General features: G+C 40.7%; 1 protein-coding gene across 1 annotated transcript in view; it reads left to right on the top strand.

Moving 5' to 3' along the window:
• ANO1 (anoctamin 1, calcium activated chloride channel) overlaps positions 1–10854 on the top strand; it is a 46409-nt gene extending 35555 nt beyond the window's left edge. Inside the window, exons 18-26 of the mRNA XM_009886249.1 lie at positions 139–250; positions 915–971; positions 1081–1182; positions 1625–1770; positions 3236–3388; positions 5567–5619; positions 7283–7467; positions 9242–9347; positions 10334–10854. Coding sequence (XP_009884551.1) covers positions 139–250; positions 915–971; positions 1081–1182; positions 1625–1770; positions 3236–3388; positions 5567–5619; positions 7283–7467; positions 9242–9347; positions 10334–10594 — 1175 coding nt within the window. The 3' untranslated portion in view covers positions 10595–10854. The remainder of the gene's footprint in view (positions 1–138; positions 251–914; positions 972–1080; positions 1183–1624; positions 1771–3235; positions 3389–5566; positions 5620–7282; positions 7468–9241; positions 9348–10333) is intronic.
• The last annotated feature ends 1940 nt before the right edge of the window (positions 10855–12794 follow it).

Genomic DNA, 12794 nt, shown 5'->3' with positions numbered 1-12794 from the left:
AGGCCATGTCGCTTTAATATATGTATATTTTGCTGATACTTGGCTGATATTTTCCAAAGTCCACATTTATAAGATTTTTGAAATGTTGCAGGTAGGATAATTTCTTAACGTTTCTTATCCATGTCGCATTGGTTCCAGAGGTGCCAAAAACTGACAAGAATTTCGAAGAGCGGCTGATTTTTAAGGCTTTCCTGCTGAAATTTGTCAATGCCTACACACCAATTTTCTACGTCGCTTTCTTCAAAGGCCGGTGAGTAACGCAAAAGGCCGTTCAGGGTCTCAGCTGGTTGCTTATGAGACAGCTGTAGCTGAGCTAAGACCATAGTTGGACGATAAAGTAAATCTAGTTTAAAAACTCCTCAGTAATGACCCAAAAACTCTGCAGCCTGATGGGATAAAGCAGGGGCCTGGTACTCTGCTGTTTCAAAGGTGCAAAAGCCATTTTGTTAAGATAACTTTGTACGTTCAGATACAATCCCCCATCGGGCTATTTGCCGTTGTCTGTTTACCACTCAACTTTATATTGTAGCAAGTATCATCTCTCGTCTTGCAACCAGCATGAAAGCACAAGGCTAAAATAAAATAAATACTCCGTGTGGCATGTTCCAGCTAATGCAGCAGAAATGAGAATTACCTTAGAGGATTTCTGCCAAGATGTGCCTATAATATTGTAGGACACATGACTGCAATTTTACTGAGTTGTTTCCTCAGTAAACAGGACTTACTCTTTAAAACAAAACCAAAGTTAATTATTCTTATTCCTTTTTTTAGGACTAAACATTAGGTGGTCCCACTCAAAGGCGTAGAGTTTGACGTAAATGACTTTAGGAATCAAATATAAAAAGTATATATTCGTTTTATATTCAAATATAAAAATACATATGAAGTTTATAATTCTAACCGTTGTGCCCTAGATTTGTTGGACGTCCAGGAGACTATGTCTACATTTTCCATTCTTTCCGAATGGAAGAGGTAATTGCATTTTAACCCTGTCTGTGATCACGGCGGGTGGGAGCACCGTCTGCCCCTGCCGCAGGGGGGCACCAGATGTTCTTCCTGATGTTTTTTCTGTCCACCCCCGTGTGCTCCAGGTGGTTGCCTAATGGAGTTGTGTATCCAACTCAGTATTATCATGTTGGGCAAGCAGCTGATTCAGAACAATTTATTTGAGATTGGCATCCCGTAAGTAGCAACTTTTCACTTGTTTGGGGTTTTTTTTCCAAAAAGCATGTGTTTTTGTGATGTGTGCAATACACTGTGCATCCGCCGTCCCTTGACATGAACGTGGCTCGTAGGCTACCTGCAAGGTTTTTGCAGTAAGCCCGTGTCCACTGCATTGCAAATACCTGCATCCTCGCTGCAGCTGCATCCAGCAGTGCAGACGTCTGTGACAAGTGTTAGGCGATATATAGCTTTCCTACTCGTTAGCAAGAGGTGTGATACTGAACACGCAATTCAATTATAACCGTGTTGCAGTACCTGATCCTTTTAGTGTATTGTGGCTCTTGCACAGTTCTTATCAAAATAAGTATGGAGCTTATTGTGTCTGTTAATGTAAAATAACTGAAAAACGGGGACTGTGACCAGAATAGCATACTAACTGAAGCACTTCCATTTCCCCCAGAAAAATGAAGAAATTTATACGCTACATGAAATTAAAGCGTCGGCGTTCTTTAGACCATGAAGAGCACATGAAAAAAAAGCAGCGTTATGAAGTGGACTATAACCTGGAGCCTTTCGCTGGACTTACCCCTGAATATATGGAAATGAGTGAGTGAGGTGGAAAGAAGGCATTTTAAACCATAATTATTCTGACTAATTGGGATCGAGAGCTGAGGTTTTTTGAACTGTAGATTCAGTGGACAGTGGATATGAGGCATAACTCAAAGTGTACAGTCTCAGACTGCAGCACGTTTCAGCCGGTCGCTGGCTGCTTCAGGGAGGAATTGTGCTCTCTGCTGTTCATCAGTCCTTACTTTAGCACTGTATTTTCAGTATCTTCTTTCAAGCCATGTGACGTGTCACTGTCGAGTTTCAAATGCAAATGATTAAACGGCATAAACTTGAGACTGTGAGGCATATTTTATCATCAGTTGCACCCTACATTGGAAATATATTACTTAATTCAGATTGCATAATTTCCACTGTGTATTCTCGCACCAGATTGTTTCTGTTTTTCTGGAATCCGGACTAAATCCTCTAAGAGAGGTATGTGCCTGCAGACCAGGTTGTACTTGACAGATCACATATAATTTTTTTTTTCAAGTAATGTATTTTGTTGAGTGAGCGATAAGGAATTTAAGCACTGGATATCAGCTCTACATTGCTGCAGCTGTAGAACTACATTTCTTTTTGTACTTTCAATCTTGGAAAGGCTGAGAACTGTTAAACATAATGCTGTTTGCTATGGTATCAGACATTCCTGTCTCAAAAGAGCAACTTTATTTAGTATTTTAAGGAATGACTAAGCAAAAATAGTGGTAAAGGATAATGAAGTATACCAATACCCAAAATTGGCTTGCCCAGTAAATGCAGAGGCAAATTAGAATATCTGATGAATTTGATGTTCAGAGTAATTGAAACAGATACTGAAGTTTAATGGTACAAACTATGAGGTCATGCTGTCGGTTCCTAAAAGTAAGAAAAGATGCAGTTACTGAGATCAGCATTTGGAAGGAACAGAGGAAGACAAAGATGGGGCTCTAACAGTACCAGGATGGGCATGACATCAGTGTGATGACCTCATCAAACAAAAGCAAATATGATCCTAGGTTGTAGGACGCAAGTTATTCCTAGTAACAGTGGAGAATCAGTCGTGTCCTTTTTGAAGCCCGTAAGTTTCTATACTCCAGAAGAGAAAGCTTCCAGTGGGATTAGTGAGGGCTAAAAACCAGCCAGGTGGAACATGGCAAGTTTATATAGAGCTAACACAGTCGCTACCATAATCCCACTCCTTCACTCACTCCTGTGCCACCCTTGCCCATGGGAAAATTGTTTTAGGAGCTTCCCCATCCTTCTGGTTACTTTGCTTTGCCTTTAACAAGAGGGACAAGTGGCCCTTCAATGCCCGAATGGCGCAGCGGTCAGGCAAACAGTGCCTGAGGCAGAAGATGTTGATTTAGTCTCCCAGCATGTGTCGTTGTCTTTCAATCTGGCGGGAGGGCACTGACATGGTGATGCACGCGTCCGATAAATACTGACCCCACCCATTGAAATGGTTTCTTTTTCTTTGCAGTTATTCAGTTTGGGTTTGTAACGTTGTTCGTGGCATCCTTCCCACTGGCGCCTTTGTTTGCTTTGTTGAACAACATCATTGAAATCCGTCTAGATGCAAAAAAGTTTGTAACTGAGCTGAGGAGACCGGTAGCAGTCAGAGCAAAGGATATAGGTAAGTGCACAGTGCTATTGTTATCCCTTGGATTGATGGCAGGATATTATTTTGCTGAGTTAGTTTCATTAACAGGAAGGTATTTATAGGAAAATTCAAAATGTTAGACTGTGGCTTAACCGTGAACTGTCATAACTTATCAAGCCTTTACTTTTAAAATAGAAAAAACAGTGCTTTAAGTTCAGATAAATATTTTATTACGTAAACAATATCACTTTTCAAATCAAAATGATCGATACAATAGTGAAATATCTTTGTGGTTCTGCACATCAGCCGCTCTTCCTGGCAATGCAGTTTTCTTGCAGAAGCAAAAATTTCTGCATTTAATAACTGAGGACTGGGCTGGAGAAATACACTTGGGAATGAGAGGAGACTCAAAACTCTGTGGGTAAATGTATCCCTTCATCCCTACTCAGCATGAGTGTCGGAAGGGTGAAGCTTGAAAGCTGCAGTGAATCTAGCTGGAACTGGGCTCTGTGGTTCTACGGTGACAACAGAGCAATCCCCCCCCTTACTGCGGGGGGCTAACAGCTACCGGTGTGTGTAATGAGGAAGCTCTTTCTCCCAAATGCTGGTTACTTACGAGTAAAAAGGTCATTAAAATAATTGTTTGTATTACAGACCGAGTCAGCAGGTTCACTCTGGAATTGTGTAAGCAGAGTTTTTCCTTGGGCTCATCCTTGTGCCCTAGGATCATCCTAGAGTTGAAGAACACACTGTGTTTTGTCACGCTATTGCCTTTACCATGACACTACTTTTGGGGTGTTTTGCGGCTGCCTCATTTGATGCTGCGGGCCAAGGTTGCTGGTGGAGATGTTAGGAGGCTTGTTGTTCTTTTTTTTTGTGGTGTTTTTGGCTTTGTTTTTGAGAGGGTGTTAACTGCAATTTATTGCAATTCAGTCCCAGTCTTGTGGGTGAAAGAACCTCACTTCTTTCAAAGACATCCCAAAGTCAGAGATTGCGAGATGGCTACAGACAAACCAGACAAGTTTTTAGGGCAGGCATCAGCAGAATCAGGAGAGAGAGAGAAGGTCCCACCTGCTAACAGCAGTGGTAACCACTGACAGCACGCAGAGGTCTATCTCTGCTTCCACTGGTACGGTAATATCTATTCCTGAAGCTCAGTTCTGTGCTCTGTCCGGGCTGCCTGTGTACGCTGTGCCAGAAGACCAAGGCTATATGAAGTATGAGTTAGTTACCAAGCAAAGGATTCAGCCAGGCTGGAGGAGTTTTCCAGGGATGTCCCCCTGTGTAAAGCCTCCTACATCCTCCTTCCTTTTCAGACCCCGAGTAGGAGAGTGGCTCCTCAGGGCTGTAACCACGCGGATCTGGTAGCAGCCCTGGATTTTTCCATCAAGACTTCAACTAAGGAGAAATCTCCAAGCTGTCAGTAATGACCAGGAGACTGTTAGAGAGGCCAGGCGCAAGGGTGCGCGACCACGTACACTAAACCTACACTTTCTGTAGACTTCAGAGAAGCCCTTCCATGGGGAATGGGATCTGGAGATGGGGAAGGCGCAGGCCTGGGGCACTTCATGCATCATCCTCAGAGTAAACCCAGAGGGGTGGAACCTGAGTCAGTATGGGGCTGGTTGGTATTGCAGTTTGTGTGCACAGAGCCCGTGTTGAGGGAACCTGTATCTATATGGTTTCCAGATGCAAATGGGAAAATCCCATCGAGTGGCTCCTCCGGAGCGTGGCTTTCTCAAAACTGAGGTGGGATAAATAGTGATGAGAAGGTGTAGAAACAGATCCAGATCCTTACAACTGGTAGACCAGTATGTTCTGCACCGTGTGTGTGGAGGTTCCAGCTCCCCATCTGTAGCTTTCTTTTTTCTCCTCAAGCATTTGAGAGGTTTGAATGAAATTTCACGATGTTTTTCTTTTCTACGTACACCGGCATTATTCTGTCTCACATTTGCCCTCCTCTTCCTCAAAGAAGCTTTTAGCTTAAAACCTCAAAAAAGATAGGTGCCTAAACATGGCTTTGGAAGACGGAGTTGGGCTCCCTTTGTCTAACAGTCATTAAATTAATCTCTTATAATTTGTTCTTTTTTAATTTAAAATATAACTCTAGTTTGGCACAGTCTTAAGTACTCCTAACACTGTTAACTAAAAATGTAATTTATCTAATTTTAATGACTGGAACAGCATTTACATGTTTGTCTCCTTCCTTAGGAATCTGGTATAATATCCTCAGGGGTATTGGAAAGCTTGCTGTCATAATAAACGTAAGTAATTTGGCATGAATAAAATTTTAATTCAATAGGCTGGCTTGTCCGTTCTGCTCCAGTAGTTTTATTCCAGCGTAAATCCCTTCAAATGAAGTGAAAGTATATGACTTAGAAATTTTCTGAAATATTAGAGAATCAGATGCAGTGTTTATTTTAAAGTTGTAATAGTAGTAGCAATAATATAAAATAGTAAGTAGTCGTTGCAGCTTTTTTCCAGAATGTTTTCATAAAACAGTTTTGCCCTTCAAACAAATAAGACCGCAGCTGCTTACTTTTGCTCTTTTGAAACACTGTCACTAAGATGACGTAGTTTTTAATTTCAGTGCCCTTTTTAGGGTCAGGTACTCATCTGGCTGTGAATTAGTTCAGCTTATCAGAGCACAGTGTCCCTCCGTTGAAAATCTGGCCTCGAACTGCGTTGCTCTCATTCAGATAGCTCTGAAAATCTATGCAAATACTTTTTGTTTGCTTCAACAGTGAAGTTTGACAGTAGCACACTTTAATATATTCATCTATGGACTTCCCTAATATTCTGTATGAATAGACATCCACATTGATCATCTTCATTGCACCCCACCTGGGGAAAGATGAGAAAAAAGCTGAACGACAAGCTGAAAACATGTTTGCAATGCAGCAAAATACAGGCTGTGTAGGGCTCACCGCCACGCGTCCCTGGGCCCTCTCCCTGGGTTTTATTCACCATTATCCAGACTGGAAATCCCTTCACTTTGCCCACAGGTGTCTGTTGTGCTATGGCCAAACCATTCTCTGGGTTATTTGGTATGCTGCCTTAAATTGTCTTTACCATTTTTCCTCTTTTCCTTCGGAAATAATTTCTGTATTTTTTTTCTCTTTTGTTCGATGCAGTCTCTCTTCATGATTATCCAGTGTTATTTTTCCCTCTTTGATCCATGTACTACCCCCCTTTATCATCAAATAAGTAAAACATTTTGCACTGTGTTTGTTCCACATGTACATGAGATTTATGCCAGTGAGAATGTTCCAAAATAATGATGATAAGTGAGAAAGGCTAAAGTTATGAAGGACTCGGCCGAATCGGCTGTCTTGCATTTTGTGTGTGACGTTTTTAGAAAACCTTTTTAAATAACCAAATAAAATGCAATTTTGGTGACCATAAAAATAAAACTGGGCTCGGACTGCTCATCCTTTTATCTTGATGGAGTTAAAAGCCACATACAATTAATGGCCTTTTGCAATGCAATGACAATTTAAAGGGTCAATTCACTGTCAGTTGTCTGCAGAACAGAAAAGTGTTTGGAAATCCATCGGTTGGACCTTGTACAATGCATCAGGGACAAGTTGTGACTGGGGCGCGGGGAAGCAGTGCCGTGTTTTGCTTTCCTCTGGCGCCGGGGGGTACGGCAGCTCCATTCTCTGGGGAATTTGAGTTGTTAACCAGGTAGAAATCTCAGTGGGCATGGAACTACTCCATCTGATATCCTGCAACTCACAAGAGTAAGCAGTAAATCCTCCCTTGTTGCAGCAGGGAGTGCTCTGTTTTTAGGGCCTTGTGGGCTGCAGTCTCCTCCCTCCTTGTTTTCTGAAATTGCGTGAGTTTTTTGGGCAAGACGTACTCGAGTATATTATTAAGTTAACCACTGCCTGAATATTGCGCTCACTCTTTACTCTTATGGCTTAGGCATTTGTGATCTCATTCACATCCGACTTCATTCCACGCCTCGTGTACCTGTATATGTACAGTGAGAATGGCACCATGCATGGCTTCGTCAACCATACACTATCCTCTTTTAATGTCAGCGATTTTCAAGCAGGAACAGCTCCAAACGACCCCATGGATCTTGGCTACGAGGTTCAGATATGCAGGTACTCTCTTGAGTGATAACTAACTTTAAGTATTTTCACAGCTGACAAAGAATGGGGCGAATTTTTCCATTCCCTTGTATTTTCAATACTTTTTTAGCGCCTTCATACATAGCCTTTTATATCAGATGGATCCATTGCCTTGAATGTCTCGGCTTACATATTAAGCAACCACAACGCCTGAATATGAAGTACTGCTTATTCTGGGAAATAGAGATCAGCATTGTTAAATTCAGTATTTGTCCATGCAAAGGTAAAAACCTTTTTCAGGAAAGGTGACACATAATGATAAACAGCACAATTATGCTTAAGGGAATGAAACGATCTAACTGTGATGTCATGTTGTATCATATGCTACATAATGACTGTGACTTCACAGTACACCTTTCTTTTTTGTCCAGTTTCTGTAGCAATTCCTGATGAGATTAATAGTGGCCTTATCTGCACTGGAACTTAAGACCCACTTAAAGTGTCATTGTACAGGAAACCTGTGTGCCTGTAACAATTTCTACATACTATTTGCATTTTTAAACGAAAATTATCGTTGCACATTTCAGCTTGTGAAGCAATCTAGGTCAGTGCTTTGCCTCGGCTTCCTTAGATCTGCATCATCTTCAAAACAAATGTTTTAACGCTTAGAATTGGGGACCAAAGCCAAATATAACAGCGAAAACACTTAGACCAGCAAAACTGAAAGGGGGACAGTGGGGGTAGGAAGGGGAAGAGGAGAACAAGGAAGAAAGCGACATTGCAGGGGAGAAAACAAAGAAAAATGACTTTGGTATACATATACTAAAAAAATGCACAAAGCAATAAGCAAAAAAACCCCACCTTTATAATCGTATTATTTTTTTAATTTATATTCTTTATAAATTTGCATAGTGCAAGTTAATGGGCTGAAATGACTGCTAAATAGAAAAATCACTCAAGATGAAAGAAAAAACCGACCAAAATTGCATATGTGTTAGCTTTCCTTGCTTTTACTTTCTCCTGGTTTCCTACTGGTCATATTTGGACACAGGATAAATAAGGTTGGCAAACATGTTTTTAGCACAGAACTTAGAGAAGGGAAGTGTTAGTGCCATGGTCCCATACAAAAATGCCAGGTTTATTTGCTTTCTGGCTTCTTTCTTCTTCCCATCCCATCATTTCTTCCATATTCCCGGGGTTTTTAAAGTCATTTGAAAATATGGATCCCTGTTTCTTTCAAAATACTGACAAGATGCTGTGGTTTAAAATTTAAGGTGTTTTTCTTGGTCCCATTTCTAACAAGTTATTGGTGATGAGCTCATAGATTTTCTGTGAGTCATAGCTTAGGCAAAATTCTCACCTCTATATATAGCAAAATTTAGCTGCGAGCTTTTGCTAATCATGAACAAGGAGAATACCACATAGCATAACACACTCTATGGATCCAAGATCAGTATTTTTGTCTTTAAAATTAGTCTGAAAAATATATATTTGGGGTTTTTTTACCAATCTTAAAAGAAAATAAATTATCTGAGCTGTGTAGTTTACTTTGGTTTTATGCAGAATTGATATTGTTTGTACTAATCACAGGGCATTAAGATTAAAGACTGTTAATTTTGAGTAAACCTTGAAGGCTGTGGGAGGCTTTGAGCTGTGTCTTGTTTCTGAGAGTTGAATACAGCATCATGCTGTAATAGCGAAGTTGCTTTCAGGTGGTTCGATTTAGTGTTTGACTGTTGGGTATTAATTCCTCATGGTGCTAAAATTTCTGAATGACAGCACTGATTTACCGAGTCTTGTTTTGCAGATACAAAGATTATCGAGAACCCCCTTGGTCCGAAAACAAGTATGACATTTCGAAGGATTTCTGGGCTGTCCTAGCAGCAAGATTAGCATTTGTGATAGTTTTCCAGGTAGGTTCACTTTTTATACGAGAGAGAGTTATGGTATTTCTTCAGCAACATAAGGCAAGTCACCTTTGGAAGTAAGTTATTAGGCCAAAGAAATTACCTTCTTTCTCAGCTGTTTCATGGAAAAGCAATTTGCCCATCCTCATTGACCCTCTTCCTTCCACCCACCCAGGCCCAGGCATATCCCCAGTGGAAAAATTCATCTGGGGATTTCCTGAACTGGTTTGATGCAGAAGCAACTTAATGACCTTAGTGAGCAGCAAAGCACAAGGCTGATGCTGATTAGGTCCCACCAATTTCTCCACTAGGACATCAACAAATTCACTGAAGCAGCATAAATTTCATCCAAACTCATTTCTAGACCTACCCAAGAAAGGAAGCTTCCACAATATTCACAGCTAGAATTTAACTGGCATCTGAAGAAGAAGGCAAAATCTTGTAATTTTTCACTAAATAACGTTATTTGATCACAACAGTGACACTGGTTATTGTGACACAAGCGTTTTAAGTCTGCCTTACCTAAACAACTTGTAGAAAACTTTTATTCCATTTTCTTTAGTGATAAAATACATATCTTTTTGTGAAAGACCCCCCTTTTGTTGAATCAAGGTTTTTAAATCAGAAACATTTCATTGGAACGTATCTTACCAACTTTCATCATTTTACCTCGTTATTTGTTTCTGCTTTTCTGATGTAAAACTTGTAAGCCATTTATCAACAGCAATATTTCCTCGGGATTTCTAAGTGGCTGTGACAGTATTTGTACATAAATTATAGCGGTCTGTGCCTGTCATTTTCCGTACTTCTAGCAGGAACAAGAAGTTGAGGTGAATTTGGCTGGGTATCAGGCTTGCGACATGCTGTTGAGCCCAACTCAAATATTGTCCTTTCTTCATTCTCTCTTCCTAAGTACACCAAAAATAGCCCCTTCCCCTATGGTCATCCTTTCATTTGACCTTGCTGAGATTTTCTCACAATTTCATTTTCAGAACTTGGTCATGTTTATGAGTGACTTTGTTGACTGGATTATCCCAGACATTCCCAAGGACATTAGTCAGCAGATTCATAAAGAGAAAGTTCTCATGGTGGAGGTCTTCATGAGAGAAGAGCAAGGGAAGCTGCAAATGCTGGAAACCTGGAAAGACAACGGCAAGAAAAAAGGTGAAAACTGTAACAATCACAGCCCCAGACTCTCCAGGAGCCGCAGCGGGAGCTTGTCCTCCTGCCATTCGTATCCTCTGGACGTATAGAAGAGGAGGGAGTTGAGTATGTCGGGGCATTCCACTGATACACAAGCCATTGCGTAAAGGGCAGGACTCGATTAATGGACAACCTGGTGCATGTTGAAGGATGTGCTGCCATTTTGCTCCCATCTTTGTGAGAAATGCTCTTCTTACAAATATGGAGGACCACGTTCTATTTCTGATAATGTTGTTTTTTCTTTTGCACAAGCAGTAATGCAGGGAATTTTTATATTTCATTGTTAGATAACACTATTGACGTTGGTGTGCATTAATAAATGCAGGTACTTAGTACGTCTCGATGGAGATATTCTCTGAGAATTTGACCGTAGCCTATTAATTAACTAAATAAATCAAGGTAAATTTTAAATAATAATTATACTACTAATTTAAAATGTATTTGGAACCCCAGGCTTGAAGGTCCGTGGGGTAACTAGAATAACGTATATGCAAAATCGGCTTTAGAGCGTGCCCTGGTATTCCTTTTGGCAGGAGAGAAACCACGTAAAGCCTACCAGACTGACTTGCTTTCCAAGACAGGCTTTAGCTCTGCTGGCGGACGTCAGTGTTTGAACCCGCAGGTCTGAAAGGAGCAGAGCTCCCTGCTGAGCTTTAGAGTCACACAGGTGCGTGGGGCACTTGTGGCAATCTGCTGTGTCCCCGAGACCTTCACCGGGGCACTGCTCTCTTCAGAAACATCAGAAAAGTCAATCTGGAAAGGTTCTTTTTTAACCAATGAACGACTGATGTGGATGAAGCTACCTCAGTGCCCCAGGCTGCATCGGCTGTGGTTGAGCGGTCCCCCAGCGGCTCCTCACTCATGGCCAGGCAGCAGCAGCACAATTTCGGAGCTCCTCCCAGCAGGTAGACGATCACAGAGCATTTTCTTAAATGCCCTGAATTAATGAGCACATGTAGAGCTACAGTGAGTCGCACTGCCCTGCCTAGTACTCGGACACCATTGTTGCTGAGGAAATTCCCTTTTCCCCTTGGTTTAGCACATCCCGTTCAGAGCCAGGTTTTTCTCTGTAGCCCTCCATCCTCTGCAGGAGAAAGGAGTCTGCACCCCTTTTTCACAGTCAGTTGCTCCCGCAGACTTTCTGCTGTTGAATGGCATTTCCCAGAGGCTGTCCTGGAGGAGTAAATCCAAAACGTGGCCCACTTACTGTCTTCAATGGAAGTTTTGCCTGCGCTGGGGCTACAGGACCAGACCTTCAGTTAGTTACAGGACTTTTCTTTTGTCTTAAAATACGCTGTCTTTTGTACAAGGAGCTTCCTTAAAGTATAAGTCTAAAATCCTTACTTACGATGCCTAGCTAAATCCCATCAGTACAACTCTTTTTAAGCATAGTACATTTTAGTTTTGCTTTGTCCAACAATAAACTGCACTTCGAAATAATATTGGTGCAATTAACCTCATTTCTTTTATTGCTTTGTCTTGTCCATGGCACTTGCATTGCAAATATAAAACAGAAAAATAAAATAAAAATGAAAGATTTCTTTAAAGTCTAACTACTGTATGGTTTGTTACAAAACCAAACGTCAAAAGACTGTTTTCAAGAGAAGTTAGTTATTTCTTTTTTCCTTTTCTTTTTTCTTTGCCAAACTAATTTAAAGATTAATGCTAGAACTTAAAAAAGGCCATATTTAGCTTTTGATATATTTATTTGTTTTAAAGTATGTGATAAACTTGATATTTTTCTGTAGTCTGTCCAAAGAAGGTACCAGAAAAGAAATTATGTGGAAGAAAGAAAATGGTATTAACCAAATATTCTTGAAGCTTATTTAAAATATTGATCCAACCAAAGATTTTTATTAATAAAGGGCTTATATTTTGTTAACTCTTGTTTCTGTTGTATTTTGACTTGCAGGAATGTCGCTATTTTTAAAATTTGTATCTTATGACAGCCTACTACTGTAGGGCCAAATCCTGCCTGATTTATTCCCACAATTAGCATTATACCTGGTAGTAAGTGTTTACCAGGTCAGGCCCACTGACTGCAATAGGACTGTGAGCAGGAATAAATCGAGCAGAATTCTGTCCATACATCTTGTTGAAAAAGTATTCTTCCTCTCATTCCGTGGTAGCCCAAAAGATTCAGATGCAAGCCAAACATGAACTACCTATTCTGAAGAGAAATCTTAGGGGAACTCCCTTGAAGGGAATTTCATCTGTAAATACTTATATTCCCAACTTAATACTGACATT

Source organism: Charadrius vociferus, unplaced genomic scaffold, assembly GCF_000708025.1.
Source record: "Charadrius vociferus isolate BGI_N301 unplaced genomic scaffold, ASM70802v2 scaffold115, whole genome shotgun sequence".
Lineage (NCBI taxonomy): Eukaryota > Metazoa > Chordata > Aves > Charadriiformes > Charadriidae > Charadrius > Charadrius vociferus.
Note: the sequence above shows the minus strand (reverse complement) of the source record. Positions and strands in the feature narration are given on the sequence as shown.